General features: G+C 41.3%; 1 protein-coding gene across 1 annotated transcript in view; it reads left to right on the top strand.

Moving 5' to 3' along the window:
* TMEM143 (transmembrane protein 143) overlaps positions 1–20467 on the top strand; it is a 47968-nt gene extending 27501 nt beyond the window's left edge. Inside the window, exons 4-8 of the mRNA XM_077457429.1 lie at positions 635–832; positions 3311–3447; positions 8535–8814; positions 13026–13215; positions 19581–20467. Of these exons, the coding sequence (XP_077313555.1) occupies positions 635–832; positions 3311–3447; positions 8535–8814; positions 13026–13215; positions 19581–19747 (972 nt within the window). The 3' untranslated portion in view covers positions 19748–20467. The remainder of the gene's footprint in view (positions 1–634; positions 833–3310; positions 3448–8534; positions 8815–13025; positions 13216–19580) is intronic.
* Positions 20468–23089: the final 2622 nt, after the last annotated feature.

Below are 23089 nucleotides of genomic sequence, written 5' to 3'. Positions count from 1 at the left end.
TCACCTCAGCACTTGGTGCAATGCATGTAATTAGCTGCAGAGTGCTATACAGGTCCAGAGCAGTGGTCCATTCCCCTGGTTTCTAGACCCTGAAGACCCCCCACCGTGATTACCAACATCTGGACCCATACAGGGTCCAGTAAAGTGAAAAGGTAAGACAGGTTTGTCCTGTTGTCTGAATGTTACTGTGGTCTTATAGCAAATATGAGACTTTGCTTTGATAAGGTTATTATGGATCTCTGCACTGACACCTTTACGTTGCCTGGTGTAGTGGCTGGTGTGATGAAACACTGCTTATTACTGACTTGGAGAACACTTGTCCAGTGTACGCAATATAATTTTGGGCCCACACAGCAGCTGGGTGGATACAGAACTGAAAAGTAACAGTATTGTAGTTGGTGCTAAAATATGGTTCCCCACGTAGAACAAGCTTACATTTTTAGCATATTTGCCATATACCATTTTTTCTGTGTATACTTTTTTCCCTTCTTTATTTGCGCATGTAATGGAACAGAGATCTGCAAAATTATACAAAGCTATTGCAACATAATGAGCACTTGTATTGATTGCTTAAAATTTGTTTTTGTTTTTTTTTTGTTTTGTTTTTTATGGAATATACTTTGTCTCTCTTTAGACTTTGTATGATCCCATCAATCCTGACCGTGACGCTGGGCTAGATTCTAGCAGCCTTACAGATAACGAAAAGCTATCCAAAGAAAAACAGGTGTTGGAGCATCTGCAGCCAGTTCTGGATCAGGCTAACTTTAATGTTTTGTCTGAGGATGCTTTGGCTTATGCACTAATTGTGCACCACCCTCAGGATGGAGTGCAGGTATTTGATCTGTCCTTTTATGTATTAACACAATATGTCTGAAATGTATATTTGAATGCTTCTCTCTAGTTTGCTTTGTAATGGAATCTATTTTTGATCCTATGTGAAAGGTTTGAGTTGTGCAGCAATTCTCCATTTAAAGAGCATATCCACATTCCTACACTGCATATGTGACTGAAGTGTCCTATCACATTTCATGTTATGGTGCAGGCATTAAATGTGTCCCCAGAATCGGGGGATTTTTTTTTTTTTTATGAACATTGATCTTTGGGCATGAGGGAGGGATGTAGAATTGACATTCCTATTGACAAAAGCTTGGAATTGCAGATCATGGTTATGTAAGACTATAAGCTAAACCTTCTAGTGCATCATGAATAATACTGTCTTAAAGCATTTAGTAGTTCTCTGTGAACTAAGTGATGAAGTAAGAATTTGTTGATGCTGTATTCCATCACTCACCGAAGAGAGCACTGTTAAAGTATAACTAAACTCTGAACTAAACATTTTATATATTGCAGCTTGCCACTCCAGTGGTTGGATTATTTTAACCTGGTGATCCTGCCAGTAACACACTTCCTCGCCTTGGGTGAAAATGATTACTCCCTGCACTTTATAGAGAAGCAGCATTGTTACCCTGGGACAGACAGTGTTTTTGGACCATAGTATGTTCCTCTCTGTCTTAGCTAATAACAGTGCAGCAGAGGCAGAGCACACAGGAATTGGTTAAACTAGATGGACTTGTGTCTTTTTTTCAACCACACTAACTATGTAACTATGATGTTCAATGAAACCGGAATATATCAGCAGAATTGGGTTTCTGGGAGGACCAACAGGTATTGCTTGCCCTAATCAAAGAGAAATAACAAACAGGCCGAAAGTTGGCAAAAAAAAAAGAGAAGTAAGTTTTTTAGGAATTTCATACAGTTCAAATGTGTTATGCTGGATGCATAACTACCTTCATCTGTCATGTGCGGTTACACATGGGATGAAAACAGGCTGACATCAGCTGGTACAGTAGAAAAATTCTTGCTGGCGAAAAGATGCTTGAGAGCAGAGATCATGGCGATTTACAAATACCTCAATGGCAATCCCAGCATAGGAAAAAACTATTCAGTCTTGAGGAGTGTAAGAGGGCAAGGGGCCACACATTAAGATTGGAAGAGAAGCAGTTTAACCTTAAACTGCGAAGAGGGTTTTTCACTGTCAAGGCAATTAGGATCTTCCACAATTGGTGGCTGCGGGGAGGATGGATATTTTAAGAAACTCTTAGGCCGCGTACACACGCGGGGACTGTTCGCCCAACTTTGTCCGTCAAACAGTTTCGGCAAACAGTCCGCTCAAAATTAGCATGGACGGACATGGCCACACACGACGGACGAACAGTTTGCTGAAACCGTGCGCGATGACGTGAACGGCACGTACGACGGGACGAAAAATACGACGTCCTATACACTGCATTATAACTTTCGGCGTGTAAATCCTTTCTGAGCATGCACGGAACTTAGTTTGACGAACAAGCCTACACACGAGGGGACTGTTCGCTGAAACAAAGTTTCAGCGGACAGTTTTTCGGAATTTCCGAAAAACCTTGTTCAGCGGACTGTTCGCTGAAACTGTCCGCTGAAAGCCCACACACGAGCGGACTGTTTGCCGAAACACTGTTCAGCGGACAAAGTTGGGCGAACAGTCCCCGCGTGTGTACGCGGCCTTAGATGTGCTTCTTAAGGAACATGACATACAGGGATATAGGAAATAATTATAGACACTGACACATGTGCACCTACACAGGTTGAACTAGATTGACTATTTGTCTTTATTCAACCTTACCTACTATGATACTATGATCCAGTGTGTACAGGTCCCTGTTTGACAGAAGCTGATCTCACGACCGGCTTCTGTCGAACAAGCATGCTGGAAAACCAACAGCCAATCAGCATCTAATCAGTGCCTGCAGCCAAAGGCTGTGAGTGCTGACCGGTGTGTTCTGGCAGTGGGCGATCCCCCTATCGGAACACAATACCAAAGTGAGAAGATCGCTATACTAACACCGCAGAGTTAGTACAGCAAGCTTTTTTTTTTTTTTTAGCCCGCCGTGTTAAAGGAAACAAAAAAACGTAGCAGGTATACCATGCATAACAGAATAACACTGTCTAAAGTTTAAAAAATTTGGTACACACACACACACACACACACACACACACACACACACACACACACACACACACACACACACACACACACACACACACACACACACACACACACCCTTGCAAAAGTATTCACCACCTTGGCTTTTTACCTATTTTGTTACATTACAGCCTTTAGTTCAATGTTTTTTTTAATCTGAATTATATGTGATGGATCAGAACACAATAGTCTAAGTTGGTGAAGTAAAATTAGAAAAATATATAGATAAAACTATTTTACTAGAATAAAAGTATAATTTCTATAACATGAGAGCTTGCTGTGGCTTTTTAGGTTCATGTGAATCTTGATAAATACGAATATATCTATTACTGGGCACTTGGACAGAGACTTGGACCCTTAACCTTCCAGCTGAACCCCAAGCACCAGGAATCGATCTTCTCCCGAAGTCCTCGCACCCCACCAGAAAGGCAAGACTTGTTTCTGGGTGGTCGTCATGTACAATGTAAATATAGAACATTGCAATAACTACTAGTATACAGTACAGAACACATTGTATGACTTTGTGGATATACTCTTCCTCTGTTCTGGGAATTGTGTATTTATGTTGATGCACTGTGAGTTATGTTAGGGAAGGGCCATGCCACACAATCTATTTCATGGAAAAGATTTGTAGCTGCTACAAACCTCCTCATTATATTTATGTCAACTTGTGGTTGGCTGTGGTGTTCTTACTGCTGGCTTCTGTAATATGCGAGGTGCATATCTTCAGGCGTGCCATGATCATCAGCAGCAGCTCTGGATCACGTTCACTGATGCTGGCCGTTTTTGTAAAGCTACTTTCACACTGAGGCACTTTACAGGCGCTATAACGTTAAAAATAGCACCTGCAAAGCGCCTTGAAAGAGCCTCTCCTCTCGCACAAGGGCTTTCACATTGGAGCGGTGCGCTGGCAGGATGGTAAAAAAAAAAGTCCTGCAAGGCGCATCTTTGCAGCGCTATCCCCTGCCCATTGATATCAATGGGCAGCGGCGCTTTGCGGGTGGTTTTAACCCTTTTTTCGGCAACTAGCAGGGGTTAAAAATAGCGTTGCTTTACCGCCAATGCCCCAGTGTGAAAGTAGCCTAATTGAAAATGTTGCTGAAAGGGAATTATTACAGGAATCATCTTAGCCGGGTGTGTCCAAACTTTCGACCTTCCTGGGCCATATTGCAAGAGGAATTGTCCTGGGCCATACAAAAAGCACACAAACAATAAGGATAGCTGATGAACAGAAAAAATTAAGCAGATCGCAAGTTAAAGATTTATTATAAAAGTAAAAGAAAGCATTAATATATGGTTCAACAACTGTAGTAACAATTCTCAATGAATTCTTAAGGTGCTCATCAGATATTGTGGTTCTAATTTTGCCCTTTGTATGCTTAATCCTTCAAAATAGTTGCTCGCATATATAGTTCCTGCCGAAAACTGATGACATGAATAAGGTGTGACTGTGCAGAGTGGAATGTTTTTCTTTGGATAGATAAAACTTATAAAAGTCCAGTAATGAGACACTGTCACATTTTGCTTATGTTCGCTAAGTGTAAAAACATTTTACAACATATTTGACCTCTTCAGCCCCGGAAGGATTTACCCTTTTAATGACCAGGCCATTTTTTGCGATACGGCACTGCGGCGCTTTAACTGACAATTGCGCGGTCGTGCAACGTTGTACCCAAACAAAATTGATGTCCTTTCCTTATATATATATATATATGTATTTGCCAGTTTAGGCTAATATGTATTTTTCTACATATTTTTGGTAAAAAAATTGCAATAAGCATATATTGATTGGTTTGCACAAAAGTTATAGTGTCTACAAACTATGGGATAGATTTATAGACTTATACTTTTTTTTTTATTGTTTTTACTGATAATGGCGGTGATCTGTGATTTTTAGCAGGATTGTGACATTGCGGTGGACAAATCTGACCCCAAGTGACACTTTTTGGGGACCAGTGACATTATTACAGTGATCGCTGCTAATAAAAATGTACTGATCAATGTATAAATGGCACTATCAGGGAAGGGGTTGAAACTAGGGGGAGATCAAGGGGTTAACGGTGTTCCCTGGGTGTGTTCTAACAGTGTGGGGCATGGGCTTACTGGGACAACACAGAGATCGCTGTTCCTGATCACTAGGTACAGCTGATCTCAGTATTATCCCCTGTCAGAACAGGGATCCACCTTGTTTACATAGACAGATCCCCGTTCTGCCTCTTTACCACGATGGCTGTATCTCATGCAGGACCGACATAGAGGTCAGTCGGTTCGAGCAGCCAGGCCGCCGTGCCGCAGTATATGTGCAGTGGGCGATCTGGAAGGGGTTAAGTAGTGATTTTGTGTTGGACCGCATTCATAGCTGTCTTGAGACGCAGGTTGGACACCCCTGCCTACAAGCACCTAACTTAAATCCTTGAGTTCAGGCCTTGCATGTCAAGGGATAAGTTCTTGTTAGGTTTAGAGAGAGCTACCTTACTCCCACTCCAGCGCACCCTTCATTTCCCTTCAGTGCTTATGCTGATCCCTCTGCATCATCACATACAGTACAAGGCTATTAACCCTGCATTGCACAATGAGTAGGCAACAAGTGTGTATGTATCTGGAAGTGCCTTAGAGAGCATGGCACTGCTGAAGGGATTCTGCTGGAATGTGGGGAGGCAGGCTTAGTTTACACTGAATATACTCGAAAGTGTGTCCCATCGAAACTGCCCAGCATTCTGGTGAATCAGATGATTCTGAAATAAAAAAACTTTTATACCTTTTAGCAGCTTTCAGTATTATGTACCGTATATACTCGAGTATAGGCCGACCCGAATATAAGCCGAGGCCCCCAATTTACCCCCAAAAAAACTGGCAAACTTATTGACTCGTGTATAAGCCGAGGGTGAGACATGCCTGTCCATCCCTGTGTGTGTGTCCGTCCATCCCTGTGTGTCCATCCATCCCTGTGTGTCCGTCCATCCCTGTGTGTCCGTCCATCCCTGTGTGTCCGTCCATCCATCCCTGTGTGTGTGTGTGTCCATCCATCCATCCATCCCTGTGTGTGTGTGTCTCCATCCATCCATCCATCCATCCCTGTGTGTGTGTGTCTCCATCCATCCACCCATCCCTGTGTGTGTCTCCATCCATCCACCCATCCCTGTGTGTGTCTCCATCCATCCACCCATCCCTGTGTGTGTGTGTGTGTGTGTGTGTGTGTGTGTGTCCAGCCTACCTTTGTCCCGAGCCTCCGTCCCGTGCCTTGCCTCCTTGCCTCCGTTCCGTCCCGTGCCTTGCCTCCGTTCCGTCCCGTGCCGTGCCGTGCCTTGCCGTCGTGTCGTGCCTTGCCTTGCCTCCGTCCCGTCCCGTCCCGTGCCGTGCCTTGCCTTGCCTTGCCTTGCCTCCGTCCCGTGCCCTCTTCGGCGGCCATTGTAAAATTCAAAAGCCGCGCCTCCTCCTTCGCCTGTGATAGGCGGAACACTGAATTTCCCAGCAGCCTGTGTTCCGCCTATCACTGACGTCGTATCATCCTCGTCCGTAGTACGAGGATGATACGATGTCCGTGATAGGCGGAACACAGGCTGCTGGGAAATTCAGTGTTCCGCCTATCACAGGCGAAGGCGGAGCCGGAGGCGCGGCTTTTGAATAGAATGGCCGCTGTCTGTCTGCTCGACACGCTGATCGAGCGGGCAGACAGCGATGACTCGAGTATAAGCCGAGGGGGGCACTTTCAGCCTCAAAAAAGAGGCTGAAAATCTCGGCTTATACTCGAGTATATACGGTAAGTTCTGAAAGATTTCCTTTTTTTTTTCTAGCGGCATCATGAGAGGTTTTGCAGCTGCTTCAAACTATGGATAAAAAAATGCTCTTGTGACAACACTAATAGAAATTACGTTTAAAAATTCAGGATTATAAAAAAGTAAACCTGTCACAGATAGGAGCAGTTCAGACTGGTAAACAATTCAAAATCTGCATATGAAAACCATCAGTAGACCCAGAGCTATAGGCAGCTGAAGATAAATCCACTTTCCCTGGAAGAGCTGAGTTTACTTCTTTCTATCCCTCCTTCCTTCTGTTGGTCAGCAAGGCGGTCCACTATTATTATTATTTTTTTTTTTTTTAGGTGTTTAGAACCAGGATCAGGTTATTTTATTTTTTATTTTTTTTGCTGTCTGTGTTCTCATTAAAGGGGAACTGCAGTCTGCTCACATAATTTTGTAAAAACATCTTTTTCATTCTGAAGCTTCCCTACAACTACTTTGCATATTATTTTTATATATACTGTGATTCTGTACTTGCCAAATATGCTGCAGAAATCTCCCTCCTCTAAGTCTGGCTGCAGCCATTTTAACTGTGGGCAGCTGGATTTACACAGAGGCATACCTCCAGCTCTGCAGCTCTCATGACTCAACCCCCCCCTCCTGTCCAACTCGCACGAGAGTAAGAGAGAGAGAGCTCTGCATGATGTCATAAGCCTAGGCTTTTTTCCAGACAAGAAACAGGAAGTGGGCTGTATAAGGTGTTTACTGGCAGGAGAAAAATGTTTTACTATCCAAAGTTAAAACAACAAGGGCAGATTTTACAAGATTTAATAGATGGAAAGATGAAAAATGACTGGTTAAGCTTTTAGGAGATTCACTTTCTCAAATTTGTCCTCATCACCAATGTCACTATAAAGTAATACGAGGGTGACTCAAAATTTTTGAGATTTCACCAGAAAATAGATAGAGGGGAAATCTTCCAATGGGGGCACATTTTTTGTGGCACCTGTCTAAGAGGTGATTTCCCCTCACATTGGAAAGATATCATTTCAGTTTCTGCTGCAACGGAGAGGAAGTGAAGAGAAATCTCTGTAATGAGACACAGATGGGGAAAAAAATCATTGCCTACTCTAGCCAAAAAAAAGTTTTAGAGCTTTATGTACACTGACAGCAGTTTTTACTCTGTCCAAACTGAACAAATAGTTGTGGCTTTAGCTACAGTCTAAATTTGTCCAGTTCTGTAACTTTAAGAAAAATTATTTATCATTTATATACACCGTTCAACTAATTCCTAATTAGCGCTGCTTATTATGTAATATGGTGCCCTTCAAGTTAAAAAGGAGTTCTGCTCCCCCCCAGTAAAAAATTAAGTCAACAGCCACACATACTTCAGCTGCTGACTTTTAATATTAGGACACTTATCTGTCCTGGAATCCAGCAATGTTGGCACCCCTTGTCGATGTTTTCAGCGGCTCTCAGGGGCTGCCGCCGCCATTCTGCGCTTTCTGAATGGCCCGGCGGTGGAGGAAGGTGCCACATGTGGAACTTTTTGGTGCAACTTCGCTTTAAGCACCCTGAACCACAATCTATGAGCTATATATGAAGTCATCCGAACTTGAAAAACCCTTTAGAATATTCAGGGATTTTTTTTGGATCTTCCTGTACGTTTAATAGGACACGCATGGTGAAAATTCCTAGTATTTGATAGCAATTACCTGTTATTCATTTATTGTTTGCAGTTTTAACTTCTAATGGTTTAATTTCTCTTTCCACAGGCGTTACTTTAAGCGGGTTCTATTAGCAGCTCGACCTAGAAATTCCCATATGATTTTAAAGTGCTTTAAAGATATACCCCTGGAAGGGTTAGAGCAGCTGCTTCCTGTGATAAAAGTGCGAACGTCCAGCTTTGATCGTACTTTGTTGAACATTATGCTGCTAGTTAGCGGAAGCATTGTGTTTGTCAATGTGGGGATGGTGGTCCTTTCAGACCTGAAGATTGAAAGTTCCTTGCTCTTCTTCTTGTTTGCTGGATTCATGACTTTCCGCACTTGGAAGGTGAGTAGTCAGATAATAAATTCATGTATATTAATAAAGTATTCTGAATCGAAAGCAAAACCTTATAATTTTCATATCAAGCTATAAAAATTTGACAAGACCTAGTATCACAATACTAATATTTGGTAAAAAAAAAAAAATTCAAAAACCAAAATGAAAATTGGCTGCTTCCTGTTAGAGAAGAGGCAGTATACTTTTCAGCAGCCCATGTGCCCAACTTGCACTTAGTCATCAACCTCATGTAATCTTTAATGACATCAGACACTGCTCTTACACAGGGTTTGGACTCCTGGCTCCAGCAGAGGAACGTATGCTTGCACATACACACGCATACACACGGGCCGAATGCCGGCTGACATTTGCTGGTTCAATAAAAGCTGGGCGACATTTGGCCAGTGTGTAGGCCAGCTGGTCTGACAGAAGCTGGTCGTTTGGCTGGCTTCTGTTGGACGCGCATACTGGAAAACCGGCAGCCGACCGGCTCCCAATCAGTGTTCTCAGCCAGTGATGGAGAGCGCGTCCCCTTGTCAGAACACAACAGTTCAGCGGGAGAGATCACTGTACTAACCTCGGAATGTTAGTACCAGAGCTAACAGTTTTTGTTTTGTTTTTTTGCTCTACCCGCTGGGTTGAACGGAAAAGAGCTCATAGTGTGTACCAGGCTTAAGGCTGACTTTGGAGTGATATATCCGAAACCCATGCGGGCAGGACATGCATGGCAAGCCTGAAGCTAACCTTCCTACACTGTAGTTGCCATTTTCCAGACTAGAGTGTACTCTTTTAGCCATGGACTGCTCTGCCCCTGGTGTGACCCTATCTATGAAGACTCACTCAGATTTACGATGAAAGTTCAATGTTTAGGGATTGAGAACTGCCACTATCTGCTTGGGGAAGTTTCACATGTGCTCCACACTTTTACCCCTCATGCAGTGTTAATCTCTTGACCGGCCGTACACATATATGTGGCTGCTCAGTGGGCCTTAACACTCACCACATGCCTGACAAAGGGGTCCTGTGTGACTCTGAAACATTGCACTACCTGATCTGTGATGTGATCAGGCTTCAATAAAAAAATCATTCGGATGCTTCTTGTCGATCTGTGGTGTGGTGGCACATATCCTCTTTGTGGATTTCTGATCCAGTTTCCAGCTGGTGGTTGCTGCAGCACCCAAATCTTCTAGAGCTTTATCCAGGAACGTGTGCAATGGGAATATAGAGTATTACCCAACTATGAAGACTCACATTTACCGCAGACATTTAATGATTAGGGATTGAAAACTGACACTATCTGCTGGGTGGAATTTCGCATGTGCTCCGCACTTTTACCCCTCGTACTGTGTTAACCTCTTGACACTGGCCATACACATATATGTGGCTGCTCGTTGAGCCTCAACGCTGAGAGGCCGCATATATGACAGCTGGTGTCAAGAGGTTAACACTGAATAAGGGGTAAAAGTGTGGAGCATGTCTAAGAGCGCAGGGCCTGCACAATCCCAGCATGGTAGCCGGCGGGTGACAGTAAGCTCCTGATGCATACTTGCGATCAGGAGCTTTCCGAACATGTGACAGCCAATCGCAGCGGTCACATGACCCAGATGCCCACCTCCCAGCTTTTAGAACTCTTAATGGGATGGTAGGCGGTCAAAGCAAATTGGTTAACCACTTGCTTACTGGGCACTTAAACCCCCCTCCTATCCAGACCAATTTTTAGCTTTCAGCGCTGATGCACTTTGAATGACAATTGCACAGTTATACAACACTGTACCCAAATGAAATGTTTATCATTTTTTTTCCAACAAATAGAACTTTCTTTTGGTGGTATTTGATCACCTGTGCGATTTTTAATTGGCTGACAGCTGATCACATGGTAAGCGGCCAGGACCGGTGGGTTTTAGCTATAGAGTTTTGGTCCAATACCCCTCCTAAGTTCATGGCTTCCAACCTACCTGTGTCGCTCCACAGGTTAGGACATCTCCATACAGCCCTGGTGGGTCTTTTGGAGAAGGGCGTCATCGCCTCAGTCCCTGCAGCAATATGGTCCCAGGGGTTTTACTCCAACATGTTTACAGTTCCCAAACAAAAAGGGTGGCATCTGCCCCATCTTGGATTTCAAGGCCATAAATGTCTACATTCAGCCTACTAGGACAAACGGAGACGGTGAATCTACCCAGCAGGGATGCAGACAGCAGTAAAAAAAAAACTTGAAAGAAGTATGAACCCTTGCCCTTCACATCATCCAAAACTAAAACAAATAGTTTTAGCTTTACATACATTTTAAAGATATATGATTCCACTTGCTGATCCTTCACTGGAGTTTTTATAATTGGTATACTAATTACTAATGGAGTGCTAGTTAAGTGCAGCTCTTGCAAGGGTTAAGGCTGTTCATGCTTAGAGTTATGCTACTTTGTTTTCATTGGAGTTTAACCACTTGAGTTCTAGGTGCAATTTTTAAAAATGTTGGAACAGCAGCTATTTGTACCAGCGCTGTTCGTTTTAAGACCAAAAGGTTTTTGAAGGTTCTGACCAGCTTCTGCATTGGAACCGCCAGGTGTGACAGCCGGGGTCCAGTATTAAGCCAGGGAGCTAAACTAATCAGCTTCTGAGCTTTTGTTCCAGGTACACAGCACTCCATAGGAATGCTCTGGAGCAGTCAATGACCTTTTCCTAATGTTATGCTAAAAAAAAATATACTAAAATAATTTTTTCCTGCATGCATTGCACTTTGGCATCAAAGGGTGAATCCTAAAATAAAAGCAAGCCTTCCCGGTTCACTGTGTTTCTAAAAATCACATTTTATTGATATTGTTTTAAGTTATATTTTGGGCATACATAACTGGAACTATGCAAATTTTGTAAAAGCTAAATTGGGAAAAACGACAAAGTACTTTTTTTTTTTTTTATCCCCCTAATATGTTAGGTTAGCATTCAAGCGTGTGGAACTGAAACCGCTTTGAGAAAAAATACCATTGTGACTTGTCTTGTATGGGAGTTTATAGGGAGTGAAAGGTTCGGGGATTCAAATGGTTAACATACCTGAAGTATTTTATCACATAGGAACTAACCTTTTAACAGGGGATTGTGTTAAAATCTCATCTGTAATCTGTTGCAACCTTAATACTCATTATGCTGGCCAAACATGGATCAGTTTTTAAATAGCCATAAAGGCTGATCGAAAAAAAACTAAACGGATTTCCCCATCCACACAAGCAAGGTGGATGGAGGAATACTCCTCTGTGTTAATGTATTCTGATTGCAAGACTCCCCTGACGTCAGAGCTGCAGTGATAATCAAAGGAAAATTTTCAAACAAGCTAGTTTAAGAGAAGTTTATCATTAGATCGGCTTCTCTGAAACAGGGACAGCCATAGATGGATCAAAACTTGTCCAGTTCCTGCTGAACCTGATGAATTTCAGGCCATCTGTAGCCAGCATTATACTGTGCTGAATAGTTAAGTGCCTTATTTCATATTCCTGTTATCCGTGAATATTAGGCCGCGTACACACGGGCGGACTGTTCGCCCAACTTTGTCCGTCAAACAGTTTCGGCAAACAGTCCGCTCAAAATTAGCATGGACGGACATGGCCACACACGACGAACGAACAGTTTGCTGAAACCGTGCGCGATGACGTGAACGGCACGTACGACGGGACGAAAAATACGACGTCCTATACACTGCATTATAACTTTCGGCGTGAAAATCCTTTCTGAGCATGCGCGCAACTTTGTTTGACGAACAAGCCTACACACGAGCGGACTGTTCACTGAAACAAGGTTTCAGCGGACAGTTTTACGGAATTTCCGAAAAACCTTTTTCGTCAAACTGTCCGCTGAAACTGTCCGCTGAAAGCCCACACACGAGCGGACTGTCCGCCCAAACACTGTTCAGCGGACAAAGTTGGGCGAACAGTTCACTAATTTTCTTGTTTTTTGTGACAATTCCTTTGGATATATTCCAATAAAGAAATGGCAGTGCAAAATCCTCCATTTAGAATGATGAAGCTTCATCACTCTGAGGATCTCGCGCTGAAATGTTTTTGTTGTTTAAGCTCCTTGTATCTTCCCGGATCTTTCTCTGGCAAGCTTCAGGACCCTTGTATGTTGGACTGAACATTTGTCCTCACCATGCTGATACCATAGACTGCTGTCTGTTGGGCTGGACCTTGTAGTGTGCACTTTACTGGTGTTTTTTTTTTTCTTATATATTCCAGGTGTTTGCGCAGAGGAGAAGAGCCAATTCACTGGAATTAGCTCATATGTTGTACTACAGGAGCACATCTAACAATGCGGAGCTGTTGGGTGCCTTGACTCTCAGAGCACAAGAAGAACATGCTAAAGAAGTCCTCTTAGCCCACAGCTTTCTAAAGCAACTTAACATACCAAGCCACGGGTATAACACAGGTGTGTCAGAAAAATACTGTTTTTTTTTTTTTTTTTTTTTGCTGAACCTGCTGGACAAGTTGGCAGCACTGTGTCTTAGTGATTGGCTTATAGCACTGCTTGCTGTAATTCCTAGAAGGGTACTTTCTACATTGAGTTGGTATATTTTCCTCCAGCTAGCCAAAAACCTTTTGATGCTGTCAAGTAAAAATGGTGGTAGAGTATGTATGAATATAGTAATGATGTTTAGAGGGTATGAATCTGTGTTCCCTATAAATCAGAATTCTAGCTCAACAATTCAAAGCATATTTCCCACTGAGGCTAAATAGTTTTGGATATGTGCAAAGCTACATTTGTTGGTTACTGATGTCAACAGGTTCAGCTTAATTGCACAGGACACAATGGGGTTGATTTACTAAAACTAGAGATTGAAAAACTGGTGCAGCTCTGCATAGAAACCAATCAGCTTCCAAGCATTTTTTTGTCAAAGCTTAATTAAACAAGCTGAAGTTAAGAGCTGATTGGCTACCATGCCTAGCTCCACCACATTTTGCACTTTCTAGTTTTCGTAAATCCACCCCCATGTTTCACAACATACTCTTTCCAACTGACTTTTAGAGTTTTAAATATTTGAAATTTTTTGTATATCCTTGAGATGCGGGCAACATTGCCAGACAACACCAGCCACATCATTGACCTTTACTGCAGCAGCAGCATTGCTGAATCAAAAATGCATTACAGTCTGGTAATTGGACAGTGAAGGAACAACAGACCACTGATAAGTCATCATTCTGCTCTCCCTTCTTGATAAAAAAAATATAGTGGTTGTACATGTGTCCTGTTCCGGGGCCTTATTGGCTCCTAGTGGTACCCCTACTTCTCATATTCTGAGTCTTGGTGTGAAGTGGATTACAGAAAGGTAAAACCATGTTAAATTCAGGTACGTATTCTAGTTGCATTTAAAGGGTTGTTCCATCCAACACTAATATTTCAGTTTTTGGTAGATACCCGAGTGTTATACCGCCTGAAGATTTCAGCTGTCTTGGGAGCTTGTTGATTTAATCTCTGCGCTGGAGTACTTGGGTCCTGATGTAGCTATTATGAGGGGTGTCATTCATTGAACTTATTGATATAATATAATAAATGCAACAGGAGATACTGGAATATGCCAGTCTTGGTGGGAGCTACCAAAACTCCCGAATAGACAAGAACAGAGCCGGGGAGATTTGAGCGTTGGTGTACCTAAAACACTGAAGAAGCCAGGGGCTGGTTCAGACCATCAGGCATCATTTTTAATTAAAATATAATTTATTATAGGGGTTTACCCCTTAATACTATCGCTGCCTGGCTGTTTTTTCCCTCCACATGTGAAAATGTACAAATTTGACTCAAAAGTTTTCAAAGACACAAAAAACAATATATTTTCTGCAGAGGAATTCTAGAATGAAAATATGGTAGTCTGTTTGTTTTGTGCATCACGATATTTTGTGGAATTGTTCACAAGTTACATATTTTAGAGTAAAAAAAAAAAAAAAAAATACACACTTTATTAATGCACATAAATGCAAGAGAGTCTCCAGATGTTTCACTAAACATAAAAACTGAGACTGGATTGAGTTAATTAAAAATTAAATATAAACAGCTTTATAATTGGAAATGCTTGAAAAACCTCAGTACTCAAAATTGTAAATAAAGGCCACATTTTAAATGTTTACAGCTCACCAGTTTAGAATTAAGTTAAATTATGAACCTAACAATTTACTTTTACTTCTGGCTTAGATAGAAGTGGCACTAAGGGAGCCTTGAGCCTGCATGAGTCTGGAAGGGGCAGCATTTTGCCAGTCTGTAGAATTGAACAGGTGGCTTTATATCCATTTGGAACACTTTTCCTTAAAAGGGGAAGGCAGATTAATTTAGAACAAGCCCAGGGAAGCTATTTTTTAACTCTATCACTTCCATGACATATACTATATGGTATGTCCTTGACACCAGAAGTGTTATTTATTCATATTTAAGTGCATTCATTTTTTTTAACTTGCCTGGACTTCAGCTTTAACATTTAAAAACAAATCTGCACTTTTACCTCTGTAGACTGTCACCGGTTTCTCTGTGCCTAGAGGTAACGTTCGTTTCTTATTAGAGCCTCATAGAATCGCAGAAAACACAATTATGCAAGTACCAGCTTTAGCCCAGAAGTCAGAGTTTTGATCGCTTTTTCATCAAATCAATTTTTTATTTATTATTGCTGAAGTTGATGTTTGCATAATGAAACAAAGAGACTACATGATCGGTTTAAACTTTGTGCCACATCCAAAGGAATCATATGAACTTTTTTTTTTTTTTTAGATACCCAGGAAAGACACAAGAAAAATAATTATAAAATATATTTTTTTACAAAGTTTTTATTATAAAAATTATTAAAATTGGTGCAATGGCTGATCATGAAATGTTGGGTTTGAAGTGGACTGCTAATTATCTCACCGCACATAAACCGAATATATTGAATTTCATACTTTAACTTTGTATATCACTGATGGGTAGGACCATCCAGCAAAATGAACCACTCTTACATGAAAAAAACGATATACAGTAAACATCAGTGATCCACTGACTAATCAGCAAGTAGGTAGACAGTAGATTAAGTAACATTATGTCATATGTGATGAAAGTTACATGAAGGATGCCCACTATAGAATAATAGTAGATACTAATCCCCAACGCGTTTAAATTGCACATCTTCCTCAGGGGGAGATGAGTGAAAATTCATGTATAAAATAATGGAAACAAACTGAATTCTATGAACTGATATATGAGGATGTGATGAAGAGAACCACTTACCGTATTTATCGGGGTATAACACGCACCGGCGTATAACACGCACCCCAAATTTAGGAGGGCATTTTAAGGAAAAAAGTTTTAGGAGGGAAGTTTAAGGAAAAAAAAACTTACATTTAAATGCCAGTCAATGCAGCCTTATCAGTGTGCATCTGCAGCCTTGTCCATCATTGCAGAATCATCAGTGTCATTTGCAGCTTGCCCAGCGCTATTTGCAGCTTTGCAGTGTCATTTGCAGCTTGGCCAGCGCCGTTTGCAGCCTTGCCCATGTTTAAATTTCCCGCCGCCTAGACAGACCGAGCGAGCGCCGCCGAAAAAGACCGAGCCGACTTGCTCGGCTCCGCTCGTAGTCCCGCCTCCCTGCTGTTTCTCTAGCGAGCGCTGCCGAAAAAGACCGAGCCGTCTGTACTGTGTATTCGGGTGGGCTCCGCTCGCAGTCCCGCCCAGTATGGGTGGGACTGCAAGCCGAGTACACAGTACAGTCGGCTCGGTCTTTTTCGGCATCGCTCGCTAGAGAAACAGCAGGGAGGCGTGACTACGAGCGGAGCCGAGCAATCGGCTCAGTATTTTTTGGCCGCGCTCTGTATTTTTCGGCCACGCTCTCAGTATTTTTGACTCGCAGACAGTGGGGATCGGCTTATAACACGCACCCACGACTTTCCCCTGATTTTAAGGGGGAAAAAGTGCGTGTTATACGCCGATAAATACGGTACATACAGTACCTTGAAAAAGTATTCATACCTCCTTGAATTTTTCCACATTTTGTCATGTTAACTAAAAACGTAAATGTATTTTATTGGGATTTTATGTGATAGACCAACACAAAGTGGCACATAATTGTGAAGTGGAGGGAAAATGACAAATGTGTTTCAAAATGTTTTACAAATAAATATTTGAAAAGTATGGAGTGCATTTGTATTCATCCCCCCTGAATCAATGCTTTGTAGAACCACCTTTTGCTGCAATTACAGCTGCAAGTGTTTTTGGGTCTGTCTCTACCAGCTTTGCACATCTAGAGAGTGAAATGTTTGCCCATTTTTCTTTGCAAAAAAGCTTAAGCTCTGTCAGATTGGATGGAGAGCATCTGTGAACAGCAATTTTCAATTCTAGCCACAGATTCTCAATTGGATTTAGGTCTGGACTTTGGGACATTCTAACACATGAATATGCTTTGATCTAAACCATTCCATTGTAGCTCTGGCTGTATCTTTAGGGTCAATGTTCTGATGGAAGGGGAACCTCTGCCCCAGTCTCAAGTCTTTTGCAGATTCTAACAGGTTTTCTTATAAGATTGTCCTGTATTTGGCTCCATCCATCTTCCCATCAGATCCTGTATTTGGCTCCATCCATCTTCCCATCAAATCAGACCAGCTTCCCTGTCCCTGCTGAAGAAAAGCATCCCCACAATATGATGCTGCTACCACCATGTTTTACGGTCAAGATGGTGTGTTCAGGGTGATGTGCAGTGTTAGTTTCCGCAACACATGACGTTTTTGCTTTTAGGCCAGAAAGTTAAATTTTGGTCTCATCTGACCAGAGCACCTTCTTCCCCATGTTTGCTGTGCCCCCACATAGCTTCTCACAAACTGCAACCGGTACTTCTCATGACTTTCTTCTTGCCACTCTTCCATAAAGGCCATATTTGTGGAGTGCACAACTAATAGTTGTCCTGTGGACAGATTCTCCCACCTGAGCTGTGGATCTCTGCAGCTCCTCCAGAGTCCTCTTGGCAGTTTCTCCGATGTAATGCTCTATCTGCCCTGCCTGTCATTTTAGGTGGACAGCCATATCTTGGTAGGTTTGCAGTTGTGCCATACTGTTTCCATTTTTGGATGATGGATTGAACATTGCTTCATGAGATGTTCAAAGCTTGGGATATTTTATTTTTAATTTTTTTATAAAATAACCCTGCATTAAACTTTTCCACAACTTTATCCCTGACCTGTTTAATGTGTTCCTTCGCCCTTATGATGCTGTTTGTTCACTAAAGTTTTCTAACAAACCTGAGGGCTTCACAGAACAGCTGTATTTATACTGAGATTAAAATACACACAGGTGGACTCTATTTACTAGTTAGGTGACTTCTGAAGGCAATTGGTTCCACTAGATTTTAGTTAGGGATATCAGAGTAGGGGACTGAATACAAATGCATGCCAAACTTTTCAGATATTTTTTGTAAAAAATCTTGAAAACCATTTTATATATATATTTTTCTTTTTTTACCTTTTTGGTTGTAATGTGACAAAATGTGGAAAATTTAAAGGCCTATGGATACTTTTTCAGTTCTTTCCGTTCAATTCAATTAATTGCAATACAGATTCACTCAGCCAACATTAAAAATAGAGTTACGGTAGTTACCCGCACAGGTCACCCACCGTAGATAGAGCGCACACAGATCATAATACATCTCAGCTCAGCCTAGAATCACCAGTGCTAGCGTGAAAAGTCATGGGATATAAGTTGCTTGCAACACAAACCGTAATATACAGTAGGTCACTCATACCAGACCATAATAGGCAGCAATACTCCTAAGGCAGTAGTCTCCGAACTGTGGTCAGCGGGCTAGATGAAGCCCTTTGCTTGCTTTTATCCATCCCTGGAGGCACGATTTCATCCACTGATACCACCAAGAGGAACAATCTGTCCCAATGACACCATCGATGGGGCACAATTCCTCTCAATGAGATCAGTAATGGGGCATTATTTTTTCTCTGTCGGAACCTTGTCTACTCCCAAAATTCCACCCCCCCCCCCCCTTTTGTTTATAAAGATTGGAGACCCCTGTTTGGGGGTACTAAGGCAGAGGATTCTAGGGAGGCTTCTAAATCCTCAAAGTATGTGCAAAGTATAAATAGAGAAGGATTTCTGGGACTGATATTTATTACAAGCACCTAGAGGAGCCCATTGTTTCTTCAAATACAATTTATGAAGGAAAGCGAGGATACATTCAAGGTGAATTTTAATTTTGGGTCCTGAGACATACAAATGCTAGTTTCTACCCTACTCCTAAGAGTTCTTCAAGCTAATCTCCACACTTTAACCTTGGTTGACCCTTTTAGATTACCATTCCAAAGGAATGGGGCGCAATATCATTACGGATAAAGGTCTTGACCTGCGTTCATTTCAGTGTAGCACAAAGCTATAGATGATTTGCTGAGTGCTCATGCATATTTAGACATTGGTAATGTAGACAATGACATCAGAAAGTGCTCAGTATGCATCAAGAATATGCACCAAGTGCTAGCATATAGAGGATCTTATAACTGACGTTACTTAATCCTGATTTCATAATACCCCATTTGTTCAATTATTTCATTTTCTTTTGTAAACAAAGATTCAACATTTGTATAATTCAATACGGTTTCAGTCTTGATCCTTCAACCGTTGTATTGTCAAGGAGACCAACCTAACACTTTTATAGTCTGCAGCCCAGCATACATGATACATCGCTTGGGTACTGCATAAATTCATGACTATAGCTGAATGCCAAAGTTTGCTGCATTTGAAGTTGTACATTATTAACAATTTATTTTGTTTTTTTATTCACCAAGATTCTGAAACAGTTCTACAGATGAAAAAGCAGGTTGAGTCATGGCTGCATGAAAAATCTGGACTGGAGATAACATTCTCTGCAGATCGAGCACTTGAGAACTTGAAGAATATGAGTAGCAAAGAAGAGAGAAGTTCTGAAGAACAGACCGTACATTTGCACAACTGAGGATAGAAGGATGCCTTCTATGGACTAACATTTGTTTTTGTAATGCAAAGCAGATCACACTCCATGTCTCTGGGTTGTTGTGCTTGTTCTGTAAGTGTATAATGACAAAGACACAAGTTACTACTCTGTTCATCAGCTTGTCTTGAGCTTGAGAATATTGATTGTATATTTAAATATGCTTCTGCATTTTCAGAGGCCGACATTATCATTGTATTTCTGCTTGATGTATTTATTATTTGGTGGCAAAGCTTTCACTACAAACAAATCTATACATTTTGTGCTGCAATGTTAAGAGCACTGAAAGCCCCAAAGTGTCTAGAAAACCTGTGTCCGTTCAGGTGCCTCCTGTCCTGAAATATGAAAGTTGGAGAAATAAATAGACAATCTAATTTGGTGCTTCTGAGCAACACCGGTATTTCTTATTTCAGTTACTTTGGGAGATGAGGCCAAGTAATGAATTTACTGGAAAGGAAAAGTAGACGTTGTCCACAACAACCACAGTCCAATCATCATTTGTTCTAGTGCACACTCATTTTTTTATTTCAATTCAATAAACTGCAAATAACTGTTGCCAAAATAACTTTTAAAAACGAAAACATGCAAGCTGTCAACTGCATCAGAATTTATGATCATCAGTTATTTTCAACACCACAACTCCATTTACTGAGATATTTGCACATAATGCTTTAATACCAATAAATGTAATAATATGGAATAAGACATTCTTGTTAATTGACATATTTAACAAAACTAAGTAAGCAAAAGAAAAGACGGGAATGGAAAGGTACGAGCTGTGTGTTCACATGGCCCTCCCCTTCAAAGATCTCTTGGGCTTATTGCCAAAGAAAAAGCTATTGTATGTTTGTCAAAGTTTAGACCCTTGCAATGAGTTGGGCGTAACCCCCTATACGTGTGTGATGAATTCAGTGGATTTGATATTTTGCTAGACATAATAATCACAAGTTAAAGCGTATCTAAACACAACAAAACTGTAATATATTTCAGTTTATCAAACCTTAGATATGGTTGAATTAATTTTCAGGCTTTTTTTTTTCTTTTAGTTTTCACCTAATAAGCCTGCAAATAACACCCTTTCAGTTCTAGGGTTACTTTTTTTTGTTTTGGCTAGGGTAGGGAATGGGTCTCAAAATGTTATTGGTCTATTCCCACTGGAGAAATTCCCTATCACTACCTGTTCCTGTGACCTCTCCCCTTAAAATTGTTTTAAGTTTCTTAAAATTGATAATGTTAGCTGTTCAGGTTCTTCAGGAGAGGAAGTAGCTACAAAATGTTTAGGTACCTTGGAATACATAAAATTTAGAAATTACGTCATATTTTCAATTTCCCATTCAAATGAAACGGGTCCCTTGGTTATGGGCTCAGCATGTGATAATGGCAACTATATTTCAAAACGAACTTAGGCAAACAAGAACAGTGGCAAATATACTATAGATCTATGTACACATAGATGATCATACCTTTCCCTATTATACAAACCTGCAAGAGAGCAGCATTAGAAGCATCAGCACTGCCAGCTATGCTGATTGAACTCCATGCAACTGGCCATAAAACAAAGGCTATTGTTAACAGCATATCCTAAACAATGTGTCCCTACTAAAAGCAATAGTGAGACTTAACTAATAATGAGAGCAACAAGATGGTTTGCAAGATCTTGCACCCATACTGCTTTCACCTGGGGACCCCACCCTTCCCCATGATCATCTGCCCAAAAGGGTGTGGTCAATCTTACTAACTCTGCTCTTGGATCGGGAGTAGAAATCAGAAGAAATTCCTCACTCCCTAACTGAGGCTCAGGAAAAGGGGGCCTTACCATACCTTTGCTGTTTATGAAAGGTTCTGGTACTGGATGGATATCAACATCCTCCTGTAAAAGCAAGTAATCTGTATACACTAGGGTTTGGGCACTCATATAAGTCCCCTTTCGTCAAGAGGGAGCACTCTGTCAAGAACCATCAATTCCTGAGGTGGGGCACTAATTAGTCCATGATATTCCTATGCAATGACATGTGGGGACAACATCCTACCTAAAGTAGGAGAAAACAAGCAATTATGCAGCACAGTTTCTGACATGGGGAGATGTTGAGGGGCATACACAGTATTTCCAAACTCAAAATCATTAAATTCAGTGAGGGGGCATCAAAACTCGCTATTTCTGGAGTAATGTGTATATCAGCCTGGGGGTATGTTTACAAAAGTGGTAAGTATGAGGGCTTCTAATAGTGCAAAATATTCTGCACCGAGGGAAATGGATTCCTTAATTGCATGCCTAATTATATCTTTTAGTCTGACTGTTAAAGACGTATTCCTCCATCACCTGCTGAACTAACTCTGACCCTTCTCCAGGTATCCTACATTTGTGGTATCTACTTGTGACGTTTGAAGTCAGCAAGGAGATAGTTAATTTGATTTAAGCCAGAAGAGAGTGCGGAAAGCTGAGGCTTGTTTCTTAATGTTCTGCGTAGGAATTAAATAGTTTCATAGGTTGAAAAAAGACACAAGTCTATCTAGTTCAACCAAAAAAATAATAATAATAATATCCCATATACACAAACCTATACCCACAATTGATCCAGAGGAAGGCAAAAAAAAACACAGCAAAGCAAGATCCAATTTGCTACAGCAGGGTAAAAAATTCCTTCCTGACCCCCCGAGAGGTAATCGGATTTACCCTGGCACTAGGAATTCTCCTAGATACCCTCCATAGGCCGTTAGCTGTCTGCTGTTTCATTCTAACATTTGCTTTAAGGCCAGTTTTCTTTACAAAAAACACATTTGTCTGTAAAGTCTGAAACAATCTATGTTTTTGTAATAATTTATTTCCCTTGTTGATTTTTATAAAAATGTTGGTGTGGGCCTCCCCTTAAAATCCATACCAGAACAAAGGGACAAAGTGCTTGGTAGGCATTAGGGGTGACCCCCATGCCGTTGTTTCTTTCCTGATTTTTTTTTTTTTTTGTTATTGCAGGCAATTTTTGCCGCTGACAGCTGACAACTCATCAGCTGTTAAGGATGCGGCATTTACCGAGCCGTTTTAGTATTTTTTGGTAAATACCATTCAAATGGTCTAGTGAAGTGACGGTTTCAGGATCACATGAGATATTGAGGCAAAAGTGTGTCCTGACACCTAAATATCTCATGCGAGTTCATTCTGTGAAATGAGCCCATTGTCTTATATGAATACTACCATGGCTTTTAAAATGGAAGTTCAGCCAAAACCTAATGCTAACCTAATATATCAAACCCTGTAAAGAAAAATTTGCTATGCTTACCTTTTCTGAAGCCTCACCCTGCTCTGCACATGCTTAGTTGCTTTTTTGTGTC

This window comes from Lithobates pipiens, unplaced genomic scaffold (genome assembly GCF_037356315.1).
Source record: "Lithobates pipiens isolate NorthernLeopardFrog02 unplaced genomic scaffold, aLitPip1_a1.2 Scaffold_27, whole genome shotgun sequence".
NCBI classification, from domain to species: Eukaryota; Metazoa; Chordata; class Amphibia; order Anura; family Ranidae; genus Lithobates; species Lithobates pipiens.
The sequence above is the reverse complement of the archived record's forward strand: the minus strand, read 5'-3'. Positions and strand labels throughout refer to the sequence as shown.